Source organism: Neolamprologus multifasciatus, chromosome 6 (genome assembly GCF_963576455.1).
Source record: "Neolamprologus multifasciatus chromosome 6, fNeoMul1.2, whole genome shotgun sequence".
Classification (NCBI taxonomy): Eukaryota; Metazoa; Chordata; class Actinopteri; order Cichliformes; family Cichlidae; genus Neolamprologus; species Neolamprologus multifasciatus.
The window spans coordinates 24,627,459-24,651,602 of NC_140444.1; the positions used below are offsets into that span (position 1 = coordinate 24,627,459).

A 24,144-nucleotide genomic window follows, 5' to 3' on the forward strand; every position below is an offset into this window, starting at 1 on the left:
ACAAGAAAATAATGTTAAATACACAGAAAACAAAAGTGAAATGGAGAGAACACGACATCCATATACTGACCCACAACCCTGGTATTGTAGTAGTCAGGTAGCATCCTCTCACAGAGCGCCACTAGCAGCCAAAAAGCCTCCTCTTCTTTAGCGTAAAGCAGCAACACCGATGTAACAATATTCATGGCCTGTGGAATTGAAGAAGAGAAGAAGAAATCAAGCATTGCCAAGGACTGCTGATTTTTCTGCCGCTCCAATAAAAAGCAAGCATGCGAGCACCTGACAGTATCCGATGTTGGGGTTCCTGAACGCGTAGGCAGTGAGGACCCTGCGCAGGGCGGCGATGCCTATCTCGTTCTGGAAGGCTGGGTGCTCGGGTAAAGAGCGGTGCAGGTCCCGCTCAATCTCCTCTGTTGCCAGGTTGTATTTGCCCATCGATTTCTCCACCAGGTCTTCATAATATCCAGGGTGGGTGGTCATCTCGTTGATCGCTCCTGTGAAAGACAAATGCGAGAATTAAAAGTTGGAAGATAAGAAAAACACAGTAGGGCAGCCAATCTATGCCAAATCTATCTCTGATTCATTGATTGCACATGAAGAGGTAAGTGATCTAATATATTTACTTATAAACTTAAATAATCTAATATATCTTTTAGGTGTGTGATGACAGCTGTAGCTCGATCCCAGACAAATGGAATTACAACAGCTGAACAACCAAATGCATTAATGAATAATTTAAAAAATAACACAAACACAAATAGTAGTACAAACATTATCATATATATTTCAACTGATTGTGTAATCATCATAGCTCTGATCTGAAACCCGATTTGAGTAAATGAACAACAAAGAAAACTGTCTGTAATACAAATTATTCTTATTTGGCACGCACATACTGTAACTCAGAGACCCATTTGTGGGTTTACAATTGGCCTCCAAGTCATCTGAATAGATTTGCAGCACAATTACACACATTAAAGTCCTCACGGACCTGTAATGTCTCTGTGCACATACTTCATTAAACACGCTTATTGGAATTTGCCCCAGAATAGAGCCTCGCCAAACTGGTTTTTAACCATTTGTTCTAAAATGAGACACACTTTGGCAACAGCTGAATGATTCAATAGAGCACGGTAAATTGTTGTCTCGGGATAGATTGCCGTGAGGAAAACTGATTTCAGCAGTAACAAGTAGGTCATAGAGAGGAGGAGGAGGAGCTGCAGCTGACCAGGCTCCGATCAGGTGAGGATGAGCGCAAGCTTGCAAACAGGAATGTCTGGAGCAAGTGCATACCTGAACGCGTAACATGTTGTGACAGTTAGGAGCCTTGTGTAATCTGAAGCATTGCAAAATGAAAAATAATCAGCCACACATTTAAATAAATGTGTGGCTGATTATTTTTCTTAGAAACTATCACTGTGCACATCAAAATCAACTAGATTAATAAATAGTGCTTAGCAAATTTATCAGAGCTAAAAACGCTAAAATTTTAGAAGTTTGTAAAACAAAAAAAGGTTTAAAACTAAAATCTGATGTGAGGCCTCTCAGGTACAGTGTACCATTTATTCATTTGTTGCTTGTGCTAGATCCAGACTGATATCAGCCATTTGCCGATACATTGTATCAGTATCAATAACTGCCAATAAATGATAATTAAAACAGTGAAGAACAGACAGAAGAAACACCCTTCAACTGTTACGAGTGTTGTCGTCGCACAGTTTTACCACCAGAGGGCACTCTGCAACTTCCTCTTGGCAACTGGTGTTTGTAAAGCCACAAAAACAACAATCAGCTGATCCAAACAGAGCCTAAAGGAGTAAATTATTGACTTGTGACCATAAAAAAACCCACTTTTTTAAACTCCTTTGTCTTATTATCGTATGAAGCACTCACCAGTAACTCACCAGTTATCGACCAATATGTCAGATTTTTAAACTACCAAATATCGGTTGGGCTCTAATTTTGCCCACCCTGAACATTTCCTCACCGGAGAAAAGCAGCCAGAGCTCTCCCCTCATAATCTCGGGAATCCCCTTGAGAACGAGTTCCTTCGTCTTCTCTGTGCGGTACATACACACCCCCTGTCCGTACTCGGTAAAATGGTTCTTCCATGCCTGCTCTTTCAGAAACTCCTTCGCCTGATTGGGAAAGCAACAAAAATTTACATGCAGCTAGCATCAATCCACCGTGCAGTTTAATTATCAGGCAAAAAAAGAAAATGCAATTTTCTCACCAGCTTCGGATTAAACTCTTCCGGGGAATTGCGACGATACATGGTCATGAGGGCTTGCGTGGCTGTGGGCACGCTGCTGTCGTTCAGGTTAAATTTACGCTCGCCTTCTGAGCCCAGACTGTGCTGAGGGCTGCTGGACAGCAGGGATCCATGCTGGGAGTAAACCTGGAGACAAATCTTATTCAGCCTTTGAAGCTTTAACCTGGACGATGTCACAGTGACCGAATGAAACTACCTACCTCATCATCTGAGCTGTTCAGGCTGCTAGTGAGTTCTTTTTCCAGGTAAGTCTTAGAGGTGGTTTGCTGCAGGAAGTCGGATAGCCTCTGCACCAGGAAGTCTCGGTCTTTCAGGTTAGCAAACAGAAAGGTCATGCGATTCTTGGTGCTGATGGAGAGCGGGCTGGGCAGCACACTGGAGCTGTCTGCTTTTTCCACGATGGTCACCTGCAGGATGCCGGGAGTAAAATTTTAGAGCAACAAAGACCAAACAATGTGTTTAGCTGCACATATTTCTCCATGTATGCAGCTATGGAGACCAACAGAGGATTAGCATTTACATTTCTTACATCTGCTAGAAATGCACCATTTGGTCACTTTCATACTCTTTGCTACTGCTTTCAAACAGCAGATTTATTATCAGCTCAGAATGAAATCTATGGCTTACATTTTTAGAGCTGTATTACAGTAAGGCAGGTTTCGGTCAGTTCCTCTGAAGCATTTACTGTTTAAATTACACTTTAGACACACAACACAATTGGTATTATTGCAATCGGTCACACTCATTTCATGATTGAAGTAGCAGCAGGAGAGGGAGAGAGAGAGAAGAGGCAGTCGGTCCATATATCGGTTGTTAAGCTTAACGCTGGAATGCTTTACAAACATTCAGAGATGAACTTTGAACACTTGCTTTACTTCTCTCTGGGATAACTTCATCTGAGATGAAATGCTGGTTTGGTAGCAAGGCTCTGACGTGCTACGGTTATGAGCCGAGTTACGCCATGTCGCAAGTTTTGTGAGGTGCTTTTTTGATATTTAATGGATCGGATTAGATTTTTTATTTCTCTCCGATATCCGATCCAGGAATTTACGTCAGTATCGGACCAATACCGATACGTAATATCGGATCGGTCCATCTCTATCTTTTTAAATGCAACACTTCATGCTGAACTTTGTTTACAGATTGAGATTCAGTCATTAAATGATGTTGACCAATCAAAATCCATCAGATCCATCCAAAGATACAGTTTTCATAGTAAGCCAGATCCGAATCAAATTCCAGTTGCACAATGAGACCGATCCAAAATGGAAAAGACATCTCATCAGCTACGGCTGTAAGAGAGCCACCGTCTGTCGGTGAAGACTGACATCAGATATAATTATAACTGACTAAACAGGGAAACATTAAAGCAGAGTATTTCTTTAAAATGTATTCATAAACTTGGGCGTCCATGCCGCCCACCCAACCACACCGTGGGGTGACGACAATAAACCATCAGCTTTTATGGCTGATGGGTAACAAATAGGGGAGATTTCTAGGTATTTTACCTCGAGTGGGGATTGTCCCTTTGGACACCGTCTGAGGTCACTGCCCCACTATTGACCATGTGAGTCATCACATGAGTTAAGTTAAGAAATACATATGTGGGTCATTACCATCACGGGGGGTTAAGCATGAAACCACAGTGAGACCTCGCCTTACCCCATGATGTGACCTATTGAGGAACAGGGTCGGGGCTGAGGTGCCTAGGGATTGATCTCAGGGATCCATTTAGGTGGCTGATAGCTGGCGTTACATACCTGGGACTCTCCACTCTCCTCACATCCTCTAAGCGAGGTTGTGACATTTGAAACTAGCTAGAACTTAGTGACAAATCTATACACAAATACAGAAAATGACTCCTAAATGGTTAAAACGCCACAGTCTACAGCTCTGTGTAAACGAAATGGATGACAGTGATTCAGCATGACAGCTGCATTATGTACACACTGTGTTTAAGAGCAGATGGGAAGTGACAGCCTCCCCCCCCCCCACCACCACCACACCAATATCAGTCAGATAAACGACTGTCAAGCCACTTATTTGAGCTTCAAGTTGTGGGTCTGATTTTCAAGATCTGCTGTTTTTCTTGTTTTTATTTTTATTTTTTGAAGCTGTTAATAAACAATGACTCACCTCGCGTAGGGGGATGATGAGGCTGCACAGCGACTCTTCCTTGCTGGTGAAGCAGATGTAGTTGGTAGACACAAACATCTGTCCCAGGATGTGCATCTTGTTAAAGGGAGTCCACAGGGTGCAGTCTGTGTGACCGTCCAGTTTTTCATCTTTGGGCAGACGGAAGAGCGCTCTATAGCGCTCGCTCTTAGCTCTCGCATCCAGATCTCTGTAAGATGCAAATTTCTCACATAAGATAACAGAAACTTGTAGATATTCAGTAGTTCTAAAAGAAAAGAAGCAGTAATGCTCTGCACCAGGACCTACCTCTTGAGTGCTGAGACCTTCTTGGGTGATTTCTTCTTCAGCTTGGGCAGCGAGCGGTCCTGCTCAAAGCCTTTGTTGTCGAGCAGTTGCCGCATGGCGATGTTGGCCAGCTGCTCCGCTAGCTTGAAAGTCTCGTTGATGTTGAGGAAGACGGAGAAGAGGTGCTCGTTGGTACGCGTGCTCACCTTGATCACATCAGGCAGAAGAAGGGTGGCGCTCTTCTCCAGCTGCGTGATATCTGCCCAACGCACCACCATTTTCACTGAAAGTAAGAAAAAAAGCCCCCCCCCCCCAAAAAAACAGGATATACTTTTAATATCAGTGGACTAAAGTAGCCCTAAATATATGGTTTAAGCTTTGTGAAATGCTGTATCTTCAAAGAATATAAGAAAAATATAATGGCTTAAGGCACAACAGCGTTTCACACCGATATAATCTTGAAATGACTTGTTCAGATCTCTGCAGGTTGAGGTCCTTTTGATAAACAGAAAAAAAAAAACATTACTGAAGACAGTATAATTGGGTAACGTCCAACCTTCTTTTCCCAGCAAGTACGAATAGAAGCAGAGGTGGTTGATGCTGAGGTAGAGCCATCCCTGCCGAGGCACCTTTCCCTTCCAGTAGCTGCAGGAGTAATAGTTGACCAGCTTCTCCTCCTCGGGCATCCCAAACAGTTTACGAAACTTAGCGCTAGCCTCCTTGAACTTGTCTGTGTCATCGTCTTCTTTGACATCGTGGTTCTTGTTGTACTCCGCTATGATACCCTGCAGCATGGTGAAGAGAGACAGCACAACAGGCATGAGGTGAAATGCTTAGGGTGTATTGTAAATACCTCAATTTAAACAAAAACCTCTGAAGGTTGTTGGGTTTTTATAGACAACCCACACATCGACATTGCTGTTGTGGACTCATCTGCACTACTTGCTTTACAACAAGCTTTCTTAAAGTTAAAAGTGTTTAGTAAAGTGATAGGTGATAAATGTTTTCTCATAGACTTTCTGCAATCCCAGGAGTCGCCCCCTGCTGGCCGTTAGTAGGAATGCAAGTTAACGTCACGATTGTACAGTCAGAGACATTACCTGGACCTTTCCTTTGACAAACGTGGTAATGTCATTCTCATTCTCAAAGATGGAGAGAGTCTGCAGCAGATTATGTTCCAGCCACTCCCAGTGCTCTGTGATCTCTTTGCGGGACGTTCCTGTGAAAGCAATCACAGTTCGTATGAAGGCGTAATGTTTCAAAAGTGATACAGAGGGTTGTTCCCCAAAGCCACACACACATGTTTTTAAAATATGTTTTTCTATTTTGTTGAAAAGCATCCCAGTAGATATTTTACCTCTTCAGCAGAGCACTGCAGTTAATAAGACAGGTAAATGAGGACAGAGGTATCGGTGCAAGTCAAGAAAACAATTACATGCAAAAACAAACAAAAAACAGAAAGGATATCATGGCAATTTAGTTAGAACTGAGCAGTGAGATTAAAACTGATCTTTCTGGTCATGGGAGAAATTGATTGCAGTAATGGCTGCTACTGTGGGCCATTATCCCTGAACACTGCTGGAAAACAGCCCTTCAGTGAGTGCACATTGACTGCATTAGCCATGTCTGCCAGGCTGCTCCACTTGCCTGCCATCTCTGGGGGGAGGAATTAAGAACTGGGAGGGGAGGAGAGGGAGAGGCGAGGGGAGCCAATGGCATTTCAGAGCCAAGCAAGTCCTCTGTAGGCCTCCATTTCAGATAGAGAGCAGAAATGGTACTCTCACATTTGTATTTGGTAGATAACGACCTAATTAAATACGCTGTTACACGTGTTCAGAACAAAATCCGTTTGCCTGTTTAACAATCATGCCTCATCTTCATTAAGTGTGACATTAACTCAGCTATCAGAGCAGCCTGCTCGTCAGTTTTTTATGTGATTCATTTCTTTAAACTCCCTGAAGTTTGGAGAATTGATATCACTCTCGCTACACACAAACAAAATGTCTGAATAGTATTAGTGCACAGAAAGGCTGCCAAAAGATATTTTAGGATATACATCCGTGTGTGAAGTGCAGGAGTTAAAACTGGACCTGTACTAGTTAGTTTTAATGGTCAGCAGCAACACTTGGGTAGGCTGTGGTGTTTAAACCAACGTGTGCCAAGATAATCACCACCCCACCGTCAGCAGCCCGAACCATTGATACAAGGCAGGATGGATCCATGCTTTCATGTTATTTATGCCAAATTGTGACTTTGCCATCTCATCAAACCAGGCAACATTTTTCCAGTCTGTGTGAACTGGTTTAGCCTCGGTTGCCTGTTCTCAGCTGACCAGACTGGTGTGGTCTTCTGCTGCTGTAGTCCACCTGCTTCAAGGTTCGAGAGATGCTCTTCTGCATATCCTAAGTAACAAGTGGTTACTTGGGTTATTGTAGCCTGTCAATCTGAAATACTCAGACCAGCCCATTGATACCAACAACCATACCTTGTTCAGAGTCACCTAAATCCCCCTTCTGCTCGATTCTGATGGTCTGTTTGAACTTCTGCAAGTCATTTTGATATAAACTCAATACATACTTAAATGGACTGAGTAGGTGACCTGTGATTGGCTGATTAGAAATTTGTGTGAATAATAATAAAAATGTTTGCTTGGAAAAGAGTAGTTACTGGATGTAACCTAGTCCTGTGCTTATTAGGTCGCTAAAGCAGGCTTTGGGGTTGCTGAAGTTGTGGCTTCACTTTTGTCTGTGGCATTCTTTGCGACTTGCTTCCAACTTCTGCCTGTGTGTTATGATCAGCAGTTTTCCAGACCTTTAGAAAATTGTAATCAATAATGCAATTAACACAAAATTAAAATGAAATGTCTCAGAAGTCGTTCAGCTCTATTAAGAAGTGCTTATGCATTTCTTAGCCCAAAGCAGGAATATTTACATACTTGGTTTAATATTGGTGCAAAGAAGAGTTCTGCTTCTAAAAAGTGCATTGCGGCTAAATGGCATGATTTACTGCCACAGTCTGTGGTAAGTAGCAGATTGGACCTGATGAGAATCACAATGAAACTACATCAAGCAATTGGCTGAAAACCACAGATTCTTGCACCGTTGCCCGTAATCCTTTAAAATCACCAGCGCACAATGTAACACCTTGCATTCAGCAGCTAACATGGGTGACAGCAGCAAGGTAAACCATCAGGAGCTGTGTGAAAGCTGGTGGTAGGATTGCAGATGGGTCTGTAGTGGAGTGGCCCACATATGTGATGCTAAAATGTGTAGAATTGGTGCACAACATACATTTTCAATTGTAAGTTTGCTTTTCTTTTTTTTTTAAATACTTGTATTTTCTTTCAGTTGTTCTGCACGTACCATGAGCAATGATCCAGTAAACTAAAGAGTCAGGAGTCTGGTAGAGGATCCTGTACGGGGCCATCCGAGCGCTCGAGTCCAGAACAACATCCAAGGTCCCAACAAGCAAACCTGCAAGAGCCCAGAATACATTTACTACAGAAAGAAGTCTGTTAGAAAGAAGTCTTACAAGTCTGTTAGGCGGCAACACAAAAGTCCTGCTAAAAATGTGCAACCATGTGCATCTATACACAAATAACATGTATTTACATTTTTATACCATGCTGTTATGCTTAAGCAAAAGGGGAAAACCATGAGGTCTTGTGGTTTGAGTACAACAAAAACATCCTGTGGCTAAAAACATTTCTGCTCTGCATTAAACGCTTTCACTTTTTCAACCGTATACCCACCCGTGATCTTTACGTGTGGTCTGACAGTTATGATTGTGCCGGGTGAGAAATGACTGCATATAATCACACGTTCTATACGAGCCATTCTGCACGAGGCATTTATGAACTAATGGCCTTAATAGTGGTTAATAAGTCAGTTAATAATTTATAAGTCAGTTGTAGCCCATGAGTGTGAACCCATCTGGTTTATCAGATTGCAGAAAACAACTGACCAGCAGGGTGTTTATTCTCCTATTAAATTTGCCTTTTGACCTCTGAGTGAAGGCAGACCCTCTATATGTGCCTTTGGATCTTAAAGAAACTAGAAAAAAACACCGGTGATTTTATCAGAATTCGCTCTGTGGGGATGCCAAGGTTTGCTTGCTTTATTTTACCATAAGTGTAAAAGGTATGATATGCTGCTCCCTTCTGCTTTGTTTTTGACTTTTCTTTTATTAAGCTGGCTTTCTGGGGTAGTTTTCTACTACTCCTAGGCTGGATTATTATCATTTCCTAGTATCAGGATGTCTGAAAAGCCTTCAGTTGTTCCAAATGGGTGCAACTCGAGTCCTAACAGGGACTGTTGTGTTCTCTTTGCTGGCTCTCTGTTGGATTCAGAAGTAAATTTAACATCCTTCTCCTCACATACAAACTCCTGATATCCCAGCAGGGCACTTGAGTTCTTGAGACTGCAGGCTTACTTCTTCTTCCTCGGGTTTCTAAAAGTAGAACAGCAGGCAGAAGCCTTCAGCCATCAGGCTCCTCTCCTGTGGAACCAGCTCCCAGTTTAGGTCCAGGACACAGACACCCTGTCTATTTTTAAGATTAAGCTTCAAACTTTTCTTTTTCATAAGACTAATACGTCAGGCTGGATCATCTGACCCTGAATCGTCCTTCAGTTTCCCAGCTATAAGCTCAGGCTGCTGGGGGAATTCCCATGATGCACTGAGCACTTGTCATCCTTTCTATTCTTTAACCTACACATGAATTTTTGCACGACGTGATTCCCCCCCCCAAGTTTGTTGTTTGGTGTCTCTCTGTGCCTTTCTTTTCTCTTCTGCAGTCACCCCCTAAACCCATGTCGGAGACAGGCAGCCTCCCCGACTCTGCTTCTGCTCGAAGTCTCCCACATTAAAATGAAAACGGTAAAAATATCCCCCAGCATTGCAGAATCCTTACTCATAGGGGGTCTTTGGATTTCTATCAGTTCTAGGGTATTTGTCTTCCAACACAAAGTGTCTTGAGACTTCTATTGTTGTGATTTTTGCACTATATTAAACAGAAAAAAATAAAGTGCCATGAGAGACAGGTTATTTTTGTTCTGCTGCTCATCAGGGCACACACAGTATGAGTCACACAGACAGCAAGAGAGGGAGGAGGGAAACGAGACAAACGAAGGAAGCTGAATTTTCATGGAGGAAAAGCAGTTTAAGAGAGAAATAATAAAAGAAGCACATCTGCATGGATTAGACTCACTGACCGCTCTGCTCTCTAATCTCTGTACTCATGTAAATTCTGCCTCTGCCTTTCTTTTCACCGTCCTCCTTATCAGTTCCTTCTACCTCTCAAAAGCAGAACAGATCAAGAAGCCTCATCAAAAAGCTGGTTTACCTGACTGATATCTGTTGTGTACTTCTTTAGTTACACTTATGCCAAATGTTACAGATCATGCGTAATAGCCGTTTCCTGAGAACTCCAGCCGTAGACAAATAGACAAATAGACCACCCAGGGGCGACTGGAGTCTTATACACCCCGAAACCAGTGAGATAATCCACACTTTGGTTTACCCCGCTGAGAGAAACAGCAAAACTGTTATGAGTGTGAAGACAACTTCCTCTTTGACACAAGAATGTTGACGAGGTTAAAAAATACACACTTCACACCAGCGCTTGCACGTTGACCTCAGAGAGAACTTTAATGTGTTAAAAAAAAAAAAGACACTCAGTTGTGTTGCATGGTATGAATAGCTTAGCCTGAGGAGGTGTCTGCTTTGAGGTTTAACGCAGGAAACTCAGGTGAGACCACTGAACTTCTATGACCACCTTGATATTGGTTCATATAGTTTAAAGTGAAACCCAAAGCAAACAGCAGGAAAGACAGTTGTTCAGCTATTTTTGGACCCATTTTGCCAATTTTTATACAATACTGTGCAAATGTCTTTAGCCACGTCTCATTTCTTTCAATTTTGCTACATAAGTGGGATACAGGTGCAGCAAATTAATGAAATAGGCATGGAAATACAGTATACGACAAACAAAACTGTATAAGAATTTGTACAACTCTAATGAGATCGAAAGTCAATAATTGGTATGACCACCTTTATTCCTCAACACAGCCTGAACTCTCTTAGGCCGTCTTCAGGAACAGTTCTCCAGGCTTCTTGAAGGACATTCAAAGCTCGTCTTTGGATGTAAAGATGATCCCACATGTGGAGGTCTGGATAGGCCAGTCCATAGCTGTAGACACTCATTGTTGTACCTCTTTCCTGATTTCAGCCCAGATCTTGTGTAATGTGGCATACCTCAGTCTTCAGTCTTATGAAGATCTTCTTGACAGCCAGATTGATTGATCAGCTCTGGACTATTATTTCTTAAGCACATAACTTTCAGACACTGTTCATTTGTTGTGGATTTTTTTATTTATTTATTTATTTTTTTTAGACCTACCACTTATTCTGTCCTCCACTTTTTTCGACTCCTCAATTTAAAGGTTTAAAAAGCACACCACAGCAAGATAAGCCAGTTTTTTGATCCAACAAAACAAATGATGTGCTTTTACAACAGTAAAGGTTGTCTGTTATGTATAGACATAACACTGATTCGTGTCTTGAGTTGGTTACTTTTTTTGGTGCTTGAAAATTCATAAGTAGCTTAAAAAAAAAATACTCTAAAAATGATCAGGTAGAAGGACCGGGCTCACAATGAGCCAGTGTCTCAATGAACAGCCTCGAGAACTGTTGCTCGAGAGCCCTTTAAAAAAAAGAAGGAAAAACAAGAGAAAGTCTATCTCCTTGGAAGCAAAAAAATTACAGAAATGAATATTGTGACTTTCCGTGGCACTGTATACAGGGGATCAGTCATTTCACCGTCTTTATCGCGATAGATCTTTTATCAAGTGTACAATAAGCAACCCCAAAAACCACACCCCGGCAGCATTAACTCATCAAACCAAAGTTCACGCGACTGCTTGTTCCAAATCAAACCTCTGCCTTTACGCTGACATTTCCTTCCACAGACTGAAGCAGTGGGTGCGCAACCAGCATGAAGCTGTGTAGCATCCAGCATGTGGCTGGAAAACTCGGAGCAATCGTCCCCTGAACAGTCAAATCATGTGATGTTTTGTGCTTCTCCGCTCGGACACAATCAGAGATCCTCATTGTTAGAGGGAAACAAACCACATTCTCTGAAACATTAACGGATTTCACTCAGCAGAAGAACAGGAAACAAAGCTGACAGCACTGGTATAAATACATTTCTCCATTGTTTACATCCTCTTTCTGCTTGGGTGAGCAGAGTCGGAGGCCCTGGTGGTGTGGGATTTTCTATTAAGCAAACAAAAGGCCACAATCTTCCCCAGAATTACAATCAATACCGTTTCAGATAACAGAAAGCCAAGACAAGGCTGGATCTTTATCTTCACCACATGAAATGTTTCACTGCATCCATTTAAGATATTAGACACATTTTTCTGCTTTTCCACGCGCCACATCTCTCTGCCTGCTCACATCAAAGACTCGTCTTAAAGCACAAGATGAGGGAATCTGTCCGGCACGACACACTTGCACCAGGCAAACATTTACTTACTATCAGGTTGCGAAATAGTGTGTTGTACTTGGTGTCATTTTATGCTAAAAGCACCCCTGTCTACAATTGTGTAACGAGTTGCACAATAGGCATATTCAGTGCTTTTACATCTGATAAAAACACATTTTGTTGTGCATTTTTAAATTTCCTTCCTTTCTGAATTTCATATTCTACACTGTTACTGTAAAGGCTGATTATACAGCATGTGACCATCAACAGTTCAACGCTGAAGTGAGCAGACTCCTCCCAGCCTGCATTATATGTGCAGCGCTGTTAGCTCATATGCTGCATGTACACTGTAAAGCTTATACACTGTAAATCTGAGATTCCCAACCTTTTACAGCTCATTTGGTAGCCCAGCCGACTACCTTTATATCTTAAGCTGGTTCATTTTCACAGTTCTGATAAGCATGTCGAGGAAAAAGCAAATATTACAGGAAGGCGGATAAATGTGGTACTTTTTGCATTCTTACTATTCTTAACCACTACAGACCCCGTTTATGAGCACCCACACGGCTAACATGTTTCATCCTACAGGCTTTTCTCGAGTCTTCAGTGGCTCTTTCAGGGGTTACAGTGAAGAAGTGAGAGGTCTTTTATAATGCTGATAAAATAAAATAAAAAAAGAAGAGAAAAACTGATGTGAAAGTGGCTCTCACTGTGTCAATACATCTTCCTCTTGTTTTGGATGTATCCAGCCTTATATTGGCAAAAAGGGTTAGTTATCAGTTTCTCTACATACAATACAGAAGTTCTGCAACTGCTCGTGCAGGGTTGGTCCTCATATTTTATGATGCTGCCACCCATAGACTCACATAACCCAAAAGTTTTCCTGAAGCAGCTAAAGCAAGCACATATTTTCAATTTTCCACCTCCCTCCAGCTCTGAGACATGGGAGCTGCAGCTCGGTCAAGACTAATATGCTGATCTGTAAAAGGCTTGAGTCTGGTGCTGCTGATGGCTTCTCCTCCCCCTGAAAGGACTGAGGGCAGTGCCAGTGTCACTGGGTGCTGCGTGCCAACTGGCACACAATGCAAGTCAGCAAGCTCAGCTTTTACATAAAAATGACATCATCTCCCAGCACCACTTAGCACACTCTGCGTTGCCACAGCAAGGACACACTAGAGACCAAGAAGAGAAGGCAGCGGGTCTAATTATCAATATGATAGCAGGTCATATTACCAATATTAGTGTCTAAATTTGTAATCATTCGTCTTTTTCTGGAATTGAGAAGAACCCTAATGTTTACGGGCCTCCTTTATGGGAATAAGAGTGGGAAATGGTGACGAGATGACACAAATCTGCCTGCGATCAGATATTTTGCTAAAATACTTGCATCTCTTTATTTGCATCTAATTTATTAGACTGTGTTAAAAAATGAATTAAAGTCAGTTTATTCTGCCTATAACTGGTTTCTGTATTACATATTCAGGAAATTCACTGTAACATTGATCGACCAGATAATTGCAGCAAATCTATGCAACACAAAATCTTGCTGTGTTGTGAAAATCTCTAAAGCTTTTTAAACTGAGCCACTATTAAGACGTGTACGGTGGATCATTTGTCCAAGGACGACAATTATACTACACGTTCGTGCGGCTCTAATGACTTCAGATGCACTCAGCCAACGCAGGAAAAGGAGAAAAGCCAGCCAATTAAGTTTTAGTTTCACCTTGGACCGTAACACAATTACATTTTTACTACTTTTGTGGGAGCGTCATCAGCAGGACTGATTATCTGTGCAGCCTCTGCGTTACACAGCCCCTCAGTGTTTGAAGCAAATAAATTTCAGCGTACTACACTCCGAGGTGAAACTAAAACTTGATTAGCCGAGCACAGTGTTTATCTGACATCACTGAAGGCACGTATGAATTCAACTCCTGTGTCGCTCATTACAGCTAAACTGCTCGTGCAGGACAGTTATCGTGTTAATTGTGTTCAAAGGCTGAAGGTGTGAATGTGAAAATCTGTGGTTGTCTGTCATTCTGCGTCAGACATCCGCACTGTACATCCTGGATCGACCTAACCAGGATGTACCTCACCGCCTTTTACTGTATAACAGTTGAAACCGGCCCCCACCTCACCTGCTCCTCAGTCACAGTGGTCCTCAGAGATTTCAGTCTTGTCACAGTTCAAGGTGTTAGAGCTCAGTGGGCGGTGACACTGACTGACAGAGAGTGAGAACTGATGAACACCGATTACTGACAAAAGCATCACTTTCTCTTCAGCTCTGGATCACAAGGAGTCTGAGCAGCTGTGTAAGATGCTCTTATATGAAACACATCCCCTGAACTAATTTGAATGCTAATATTTCATCACAGAATCACCACACACAGTACAATATCATTCATGTACAAAAACTATGTAAAAATGTCTTCTTTAAGTTCTAAACTGTTAAATAAAAAACACATATCCTGCCATCACCATAACCTGTCCCTCTCCTGTGCCTCCTGCTTGACCCATTTTGGATGGAACAAGCGAGGAGGGAGGAGGAGGAAGAGTGAGAGAATGAAGCTGGGAGAATGATTCAGCATGAGCAAGCAAACAGACTCAAACAGATTCACTGTTGTTGAGGCTTCGCAGCCATTAGCAGCTGCACAGCTGAAACCACGGTTGCAATAGTTGTTGTTGTTGTGATGGCTGGAATCTAATTTCCACTGCAGGCAGGAACACCCTGAGACATTTTAAACCATATTATGACCTCCAATATGGGTGGGTCGGTGGGTGGAAGTTGTGTAAGCTGACAGTAGATCCCACACACTGTAGGATCTGCTCTTTGCCCCCCCTCTGTGTGATGTCAGCGCTCTGGGTCGCAGTTTGTCACCGGCACGAAGGAGGTCTGTGAGAGCAGCAGGCTCAGCTTTTCTCCCTGGAAGACGCGACCAGGTGAAAGGCCGTCTGGCAGCTGCTTGGTCACGTGCTCTTCCATTTTATTTATTTTTTGCCGTCCAGCATCGACTTGCGGTTAAGCCTGACAAACTGTCACCGTGCAGCTGACCATCACCTGACCCTTTTCTCTTCCCAAATTTACACGAAATACTGGATTTTCCCCCCTTACGGAGTCATGACAACAGCTTACAAAACATGGTACTCACCCGCCAGTCCTCCGCCTCCATCCCCGTGGCCCTTCCGTTTCTGGAGGATGAAATACGGGTTCGCTCTCTCGGTGATCCATAACGCGCCAGCAAGTAACACATCTTCGGGAGTGACCCACATGCTGCTGTTTTTATTATTTTTATTATTATTATTTATTTTATGGGGACATCGAACCCCCGGGACTGCTGACGGTGACCGTCAAACTGGTCTTACCGGGACGTGTGATTGTGTTTAGATTGTGTTATTATTTTTAGATCACTAAAGGATCGATGAAGGCCTGATCGTCTCTCGAGCAGCTGCAGGATCTAGTATTGGATATCCGAGCAAAAAGAAGCGCAAGCAAGCGTACTATAATTAAACCTGGCAGGCACGGATCGGTCGGGTTCGGCCTGCAACATCCAAGTCCAGACTTTACATTTCGTGCACGCAAACCTTCTCCTGCAGCAGCAGCCTCCTGAGCCCACGGAGGTCTTTTAAACAAACAGATGTCTTTGAGGAATCGTGTGCTGCTTCGGCTCTGTTTGTGGGCGCACACAGGCGCAGTGCTGATCAGTCTTTGTTGACCATGCTCCGCGGCAGGTGCGATTCAGTCTCGCAGTGTTTGCTTGCAGAGAAACCCACGACACAGTCACCACGGAACGGTCTATATGGTCCTCTCGGCCGCGAAGTCCACGTCCCGCGTGCTGAGGTCAGGCGACACTTGTACAAATGAAACGACAATAACGCCGCGGTCCTCCTCTCCGTGTCAGCTGAAGCTGCTGCCGCACGCAAAATAAAGCACGTAACGGACGTCAGCGGGAGGAGGTGGAGACGCACACGGAAATACCGAGAGAGCGTGTTATTGTTTCTACAAACTCACCTTGTTTATTGTAGTTTTACTTTTGTAACCTGAAGAAAACCCCGAACAAAAAAGAAAACAAAAAATAGAGTTTTGTTATTTGATAAATGGTTAAATATCCAAATCAATACAAGCAGAAGGAACAATCCAGCTATTCAGAGAGAGAACCTGTATGACAACATTAGACCTTAAATTCAGTCCCCCCATATATTTATTTATCAGACATGCGCATCTGTTGACAGTTTGCCAATCGAACACAGCACAACAAATCCGGCTTTGTGGTATAAAAAGCCATTTTAATAGAACATAAATCAGTTCAGACACCACGCTGGGTTTACATAAGTTTCTGAGAACAAACCCGGCATACTAATATTCTGTCAGTCTGCGTGCAAGTTTGAGCTCATTTTCTGACAGTCTCTCTAAGATGTGGTTTACCCGCTTGAATTGAGCAAACATATTTTTTCCTGAACCTGACTGCCGATTTAAAACTGCAACGAAAAGAAAAGAAAGCTTTCTGGTGATCTTTCGAAACTTTAAGCTTCTTAATTGTGTTAATTAAAATAATTTTATTGCATTTATCAAGCGGTTTCTTCTTTTTAATCAGGACCACAACATTAATTAAACTTTCATGAGTTGCCTAAGCGTCTTTACCTTGGCCAATAAGCTGCAGGCTTTCAGAGCCCCTTCCTAAAGCAGCTTATGCTTTTAGGACAATTGCCAACTTTGCCTGTTCATCCAATCTTTAGCAAATTTCCCAATATTTATGACTGGAAATGTAACACAATAATGTAAAAGAGCAACAATGGTGAGAATAAGAATAACCCCCAAACACTGTGAGACTGACTCTTCTGTAAAGTAAGGGTTTGTTGTTCTCAGTGCAGTTTGTGGCCTCAAAAAGCAGGCCACCGAAAGCAGTGGAAATGTATTTTACTCGCAGGTTCACTCAGCTCGGTGAAATCTGGTTTCAGCTACGCGTTTGCTAACTTTCCCCTCCTGCAAACCGCGTCGCGTCGACGGGCTGTGTGGTTGCAGGAGCGTGTCATCTCAGTCATGAACCTGTACAGTACCTCCACTCTGGGTTACCCCTGGGTTAGTCCATGAAGAGATTGCACTGTAGGTGGAGGTGGGTGGGGGTGACGTGACATTCATAACACTCAATAACCTTTTCAGATATTAAAATGGTTTTATTAAAGTCATTCTCTAGCATTAGTCAACACTCCAACTCCATGCTGTTGACCGCATTATAAACATTGGTTCTTTGTCATGTTGTGCTGAAGTAGTGAGTAACATTTTCTTTTTTGTTTCTAGAGAATCAAACCATTCCCTTTGTGCTCTGCACTGTCAAACAAAGACCTGGGACATGGTGCCTTGGACATTTTGTTCCACTTCTTGGTTCCTGAATCACATCAATCACATCCCCATTCTCGGCCCATAGTTTTAAGTTCTCCTTTATAATAAAGGAAGAAATACTTTGCGTGTTTGTCTTTCACTTTTTTTAGCAGCCTTCTCAACAGCTTGGCGCACTGTTTCAAAACTAAGATCAAGTCACGATCTGAAGCATGGCAGAGTTCAAAAACATATTTTTTTTTCCCTTTCAACCCCTTCCACTCCCTTTAAGCCAGGTGTCTTCCGATTGGCTGACCCTTGCAAACAAAACATCTGATCAGCAGGGTGGGCGGGGCTTCGTCGCTCACAGCCAGAGCTGCTCTCATGGACAACAATCCACCACGGAAACACAAGAGCAAAGCAAACAGCATACAAAACTTGAAGACAGTTTAAAACACTTTTACATTCAAATCAAAAGACTCTGAAGTATTTGTTTGATGTTTCAGGAAGCCACCGAAAAACCAAAGATGGATTTTTTTCATTTAAGATAACACTTCCTGGATTAACGGAAGCAAAAATCACAGACTTTGATTGCTAAACAACATGTAGGAGTCAGTGGAAAGTCTGTTTCATGATGGACTGATTTTCAGTTCATTCTCACTCATCAATGAAAAAAAAAACCCCAACGAGATCCGTCAATCTCCCGTTTCTCAAACGGGACTTCTGAACAGTTTCATACCTTGTTTAATGAAAATGAAAACACTTTAAATGTCTTAACGGAAAACAAAATTTTAACAAAGAGTTCCCAGAACAAAAACTTTAAAAAAAAAAGGATTTTCCCCTTTTCTTTTCACTACGCTGAGGCAGCCTGTGTGGTGAATACTCTCATGTGAACAAACCACCAAGACACATATTGCACATTGTGATGGGGTATGCTAGTGCCCTCAGTTGGCCAAATTCAAAACTACATTTTTTTTTCTGTTAAAAAAAAAAGAAAAAAGTAATTTAAGTAAATCTCAAGTCCATCCAACATCGGGTACCTCGCAATTATTTCACTTGCTTTATAGCAAAAACTACGTGGCCACCCAGCATCACACCTGTGTGATTTTGTTTTTTTGGACATGTCCCCCCAGACAGTGGGCGTTAAAATAACAGTCTCCACTATTCTGGGAATCGTTTTCCGCAATTTCTTGGATCCCGCAAGGCTGCAGAGAACTGATCATTTACTTAATCTCACAGTCAGACATGGTTTGGGCTTTGCACACTCCCTTTCCAGCTACTTCAAAGGCAGCTCCTTTGTAGGTTGCGACGCACTGGCAGTCTGTGCGCAGGTCTGGCTGAACCTGCTCCCACACCTTCTGTTTGGGGTTCAGCTCTTTATCGGGCTCCCCTGCAACAAAGACATCATTGTGAGAAATTAGAATCCTCTGTGTACTTCAGTAAACCTCGACACTTGCAGGGTTTGTGATTCCAGGAGGTTTGCTGTTAACAGCATCCTCATGGAAAGTGGCTACAGGGATTTGCATGCATCCAACCACAAAAGCTCAGAAAAGCCAACGGTGAAGTTTGGGAATGATGTCTGCTCTCAGCCTGCAGTCCGATTCTCACCAAAGGTGCCTCGCAGAGTTGGAGGAAACTTGTGTTTGTGTGTCGTGTTAAAGTAGTGCAGTACTCACAGTCTGAGGCTCCATAACACTGATGAAAAGAGGAAAATAATGAGGCGTGTGATCAGCACTATCTGCTGAGCGCACATCTATTGTGACTATTTGGCTGAGAATAGGTTTAGCAGGAAGCTACAGCAGTGAGGCTGTAGTACCTGGGAATCCCTGGAAAGTCACTCTATCCCCTGGTATCGCTCCGTTTGGAGGATCAAGGATTTCCAGCTTGTCTTGTGACGAGGCACACATGAGCATGGCCTGGTTCACAATTCCTCTCGTCTCCACTGGCCTCTCGTTACACAGCAGGACCACCATACGATTCTGCATCTGCACGAAGGGCAGGAGAGTCCACATGTTCAAGCGAGAACAGCAAATGACGGTAAAGTTGATGGGAAAAACAAACCAACATCCGAAATAAAATAGGACGGTATTATTAGAATCAAATTCTCACTCGGTGCTCTGTCTAATTGATTTTTTAATCAAGAACTCTCAATGAGATGACGAATGCTTGATGTTGAAGAATAATGTCAGTGCTTTTGGCCAGTGCTTTGCAGAGGTGTGAAAAGCTGGAATGTCCTTCCCAGAACTGGTGCTGCAAAGTTAGGCACTTGGGGTCAAAAATCCTAAGAGGCAATCGTGATATTTTAGCCGTACTGGTGACTTTAGTTGTTTAAAATCAGCCTAAAGAACACTTCAAAAGACTATGCTTGTCTTTCTGGTGGCAGTATTATAAAACAATACCACTGTCAGCAATTTGAGGATTTTTTTAATACTATTATTTTTAATCACTTTTTAAAAACTTTGTTATTATTTTTTGTGAGTGTACACAGTATACTAAGTTATAACAAAGTAAACATAATAGTGTTTTGGGCTGTTACTGTTCACAGTTACACAGATCTTCCTCCTTCAAGGCTCTGAGCTTCAAGCATGCCATCTCTAAAATAAAATAAAGGATACTGCATAGAGGCGTTCAAAAACAAACGGAAGATTGACATCGAGGTGTTAAATCTTAACCCTAATTTGAATAACGGAATAGTTAAAAAAAAAAAAAAAACTACAGAGACCAAGCTGGACATGTCCTGGTACTTACAAAAAAACCCCAACCAAACAAAACTACCATACAGTGATATGTTAGATTACAGTGTTCCTTTTAACAGTTAAGTTATAGCTTTTGTTATTTGACCACAAAGTACCCTGACCTGAAATCTGTCCAGCATTCATGGAACAAACTGGGAGCCAGGCCTTTTCCACTAAGACCGGTGAAATGACCCTCATTCCAGAAGAACAGAGTCGGTTACAGCCAGAATATTTAGTTTACCCACCTCAGCCATAAAAATAACACACTGATGTTCATGTAGACAAAAATACTAAATCGCAATTTTAAGGTGGGAAAAAAAGTATAACCTTCACAGACCTTCCTGGTTACCATTATTTTTAATGGTCCGGTCTATGCGACCTTCGTCAGGTACAGTTTTCTCAGTACCTATAAGCCAGAAAATGTGTGGAGGTTATACTTTTTTTCTTCACAAAGACCTTTCCCACTATGCACCTGTCACTTATTCAGGTGTGGAGTCTTCCTAAATTTGTACGTAAAAAAAGAAGAAGAAATATCCTACTTTCAGTTTAGTTTACACTGTCGTCCCTCAGAGGGAATCGGCTCAATAGGCCAGCTTAAACTACAGTCACCGGCCACTTCTTAAAGTACACCTTGCGAGTGCTGGTGACTGCAGAGGCCATTTGAGTACAGTGAACTCACTGTCATGTTCAAGATAATATCAGGTTTGAGATAATCTGAGCTTTGTGTCATGGTGTGTTATCCTGCTGGGAGCATCCATCCGAAGAGGAGTACACTGTGATCACAAAAGCATGGACGCTGTGGTGTTTACGTCACTTTTTTCCCCTTTATTTTAATGCTCAGTTTGAACTTCAGCAGGTGGTCATGACCATGTCTGCATGATTAAATGCAGCAACTTGCTGCCATGTGATTGGCTGATTAAATACAATTTCGGTTAACCAGCAACTGAACAGGTGTACCTGACAAAGTGAGTGTGTATAGTGTAACAATATTGTTACACTGTCAGTATCTTTGTGCTTTGGGCTGTTACTTCGATAAAATGAGCAGTCTGAATATATCACATAGGCTTCAGGGAAACAAAAAAAGATTATTCAGTCATCTAAAACATTGATGACAGGTAAACAGTTTTATCTTGAAATAAATAACACTGGATTAATACTTGATATTTACCTGCTCCACAGGTATGTGCTGAGACAGTTCACTGACCACCGTCCTGGGAAATGCTTCTCCCACATCGATCTGCTCCACGAACAGCCCGTCAGTGTCTGGAAGCTGCTGGGCCGTGACTACACGTCCAATACGTAGGTCCAGGCGGGACACGTCCACCTGCTTCTTTGCCACCTTCGACACTCCTGGCATGAAAGAAATGCCGCAGTGTCAGCAGGGTACACGGTCTTTCTTTGCAACTGATTTTCCTTATGGTGTGTGCGCCACTAATATAAGAATCGACAGATTTGCTGCATCTGTAAAGAAAATCTTTACTGTTAAAAATCTAAAGTTTTAAGGATTAATGAAGAAAACGCTCGGTTTGACTCAACTTCCCCACCTTTCACAGGATTCTCCTATGGGATCCATTTAGTAGATGACACAGCTCTCTTTATTACAACTACCACAAACTACAACTATAAACTCAGCTATGTAATACTACCTACAGGTGTCAGGGAGTATTTTGGCTTCAGGTCACTCCTTACTCCATCCATGTGAAGCAACATTAAACCAAAGCAATCGTGGAATCAGAGTTAACTTTAATTTCCTATTCTGCTTGAATGTTGTGCTTTTGGTAAGTTTATGATTCAGGTGGGTGTACTTTGAACACACCACCACCATCATCATCACCCACGTTCTCAACGGTATGACCCTAAATCGCTGCACTCAGGAGCCAGGTAAACAGACAAAACGCATGGACGCTCAGCAATCACATGCAGGAGGATAATCAGGGGAAATGGCAAAAGTATGCGGACACTACATATTACACTCGTATGTATATGCAGCCGCTGCATTCCTCATTCTCCAGGCCTCCCGATGGACGCACCTTTGGGCTTGCCGTATGAGGACACACGGCCTCGGAAACCCATCTCATGAAGCTCCCTGCGCACCGTGGTGGAGCTCACGCTGGCTCCGGATGCGCTCTGAAACTCGGCGGTGAGCGCTTTTATGGAGGGCAAACACTTCTCCAGCGCCACTCTCTCCAGCACTTGGCGATCCTCCTCTTTCAGCTTGTGCGGTCGGCCGCTCCGGGGCAGTGCCGTCGTTATTCCTCCACGCTTCCACTTTAAAATCACGGCGCTGACAGTGGACCGGGGCAGGTTTAACATCGCCGAGATCTCACGGACAGACTTCTTGCACAGGTAGCATCCCACCACGGTGCCCCGCTGAAACTCACTGAGCTCCTCGCTGCGACCCATTGTGCTGCAAATGTTTGCAGACTGCTTTTGCATCGATTCCCACCTCCTCCTCCTTCGCCTCCTCCTCCTTGGAGCTTCGCCCCCCTTTTCTTCTTCTACGGTTGGCTCTCAGGGCTAATTTTAACTATAGCCCACTATCGGGTATATTACTGCCCCCGTATGATGACTAATAGCAATTCAGTGACACTACGTGCTGGATTGTCTTTCATATGACCTAAAAGTGTCTTAACGTGATGCAAACAAACGAGAAGCAAATAAAAAAATAACTTTGGGAAGCTTTTTGAACACATAGATTGATCCTGCAACATACTTTTCTGTGTTACAGCAACAGGATAAATAATAAAAACAATAATAGTAAAAAAAAAGTATCACATGACCATAGTTAAGCTCTTATAATGTGAGGTCATTTATTTACCTACACAACGGTGGTCACGGCAGATGCCCACCCCCACCGAGCCTGGTTCTGCCGGAGGTTTCTTGTTGTTAAAAGGAGTTTTTCCTTCCCACTGTCGCCAAGCGCTTGCTGAAAGGTGGTCTTTGATTGTTGAGGTTTTCTCTGTATTCTCTATATTATTGTAGGGTCTTTACCTTACAGGATAAAGCATCTTAAAGCAAATGCTGTTGTGATTTGGCGCGATATAAATAAAATTTAATTGAGTTCTAACGCTTTTCTACTCGGGCAGCACCATGCCACCTTGCTGCCCCACTATTCTTTTGCACTGTTGCCCCACAGCAAGAAGGGCCTGAGTTCAATTCCCCCATCAGGCTGGGGTCTTTCTGTGCGGAGTTTGCATGTACTCCCTGGGTATATATATATATATATTACATATATATATATATATTACATATATTACATTTTAGCTTCCCTAAAGAATTAAAGTTAAGTCTTCAAGTCTTTTAAAAACTTCCACAATTCTTTGGGTTTTTTTTTTCAGATTTTATTTTTCTCGTAAAAAAGCAAATTTGCTATTCCGTTTTCCTCCAACTGCACACGATTCTCCCGAACATGTCCTCAGTTTTAATACCTACAGACATGTGAACCCCCCCCATTTCCACTTATTCAACATCCCTGGAGAATGTCAGACAAGTAACCGTCGTTTACTTGAAAATGGACATTGTGGTCAATGCAACTCTTTTATGAGGCTTTTTTTGTTCATTTAACACACAAACACACAGAAACATGTAGTTATTTTGAGTGTTAACAATAACCATGATCACAGTTTTCTTCACTGTGTGAGCATAAAAGTTTTACTTTGGACTACTGCATCTGTTGTGCCTCCATGAAAGCCCCATTAAACATTTAAACCTCTTAGTTTGATCTCCAGTGTAAAGTGCTTTCCTCCCTCATTATTATGACCTCAAACTGGCACACCAGTGTGCATTAAACCCTCTCAGTGTAACAGCTTACCATTAAGGGAAGCAACTTGAATTTGTTTACTTCACCACAGATGTCCACAGTGACAACAAATAAAGGGAAGTCACAGGAGTTATTTACTGGTCTCCTACTTTTTGACAAAGG

At 42.5% G+C, this 24,144-nt stretch overlaps 2 protein-coding genes across 4 annotated transcripts in view; both read right to left on the reverse strand.

The window, feature by feature from the left end:
• The window catches only part of tbc1d9 (TBC1 domain family, member 9 (with GRAM domain)), a 21,877-nt gene extending 5,809 nt beyond the window's left edge, over window positions 1–16,068 (reverse strand). The window contains exons 1-11 of one of the 2 annotated variants that reach the window (XM_085162506.1): window positions 15,323–16,068; window positions 8,056–8,166; window positions 5,794–5,912; window positions 5,250–5,478; window positions 4,715–4,976; window positions 4,409–4,616; window positions 2,473–2,679; window positions 2,234–2,386; window positions 1,988–2,138; window positions 280–494; window positions 71–188 (exon numbers count right to left, since the gene is read on the reverse strand). In XM_085162506.1, coding sequence (XP_085018632.1) covers window positions 71–188; window positions 280–494; window positions 1,988–2,138; window positions 2,234–2,386; window positions 2,473–2,679; window positions 4,409–4,616; window positions 4,715–4,976; window positions 5,250–5,478; window positions 5,794–5,912; window positions 8,056–8,166; window positions 15,323–15,443 — 1,894 coding nt within the window. In that variant the 5' untranslated portion in view covers window positions 15,444–16,068. Of the gene's footprint in view, window positions 1–70; window positions 189–279; window positions 495–1,987; window positions 2,139–2,233; window positions 2,399–2,472; window positions 2,680–4,408; window positions 4,617–4,714; window positions 4,977–5,249; window positions 5,479–5,793; window positions 5,913–8,055; window positions 8,167–15,322 lie in introns of both variants that reach the window. The other variant, XM_085162505.1, reaches the window with a different exon arrangement.
• On the reverse strand, window positions 15,451–23,425 carry LOC146517085 (aminoacyl tRNA synthase complex-interacting multifunctional protein 1-like). Of its 2 annotated transcripts, XM_085162509.1 has the most exons (5): window positions 22,253–23,425; window positions 21,391–21,572; window positions 19,304–19,472; window positions 19,164–19,182; window positions 18,738–18,877 (listed from the first exon to the last, which is right to left on the reverse strand). In XM_085162509.1, the coding sequence occupies exons 1-5, from the start codon at window positions 22,656–22,658 to the stop codon at window positions 18,865–18,867; spliced, it is 789 nt and encodes a 262-aa protein (XP_085018635.1). In that variant the 5' UTR covers window positions 22,659–23,425; the 3' UTR covers window positions 18,738–18,864. The 2 variants fall into 2 exon arrangements, with proteins under 2 accessions (XP_085018634.1, XP_085018635.1); XM_085162508.1 differs by lacking the exon at window positions 19,164–19,182 and having other exon boundaries at window positions 15,451–18,877; window positions 22,253–23,423.
• Window positions 23,426–24,144: the final 719 nt, after the last annotated feature.

Bases quoted from the DNA above. Each gene is read 5' to 3' on its own strand.
- LOC146517085 (XM_085162508.1), bottom strand. From the start codon at position 22,658: ATGCAAAAGCAGTCTGCAAACATTTGCAGCACAATGGGTCGCAGCGAG. The intron at 19,473-21,390 runs GTAAATATCAAG...CCCTTCGTGCAG, and splicing joins AGCACATACCTGTGGAGCAG to ATGCAGAATCGTATGGTGGT. The intron at 18,878-19,303 runs GTACTACAGCCT...TCTTTGTTGCAG, and splicing joins GACTTTCCAGGGATTCCCAG to GGGAGCCCGATAAAGAGCTG.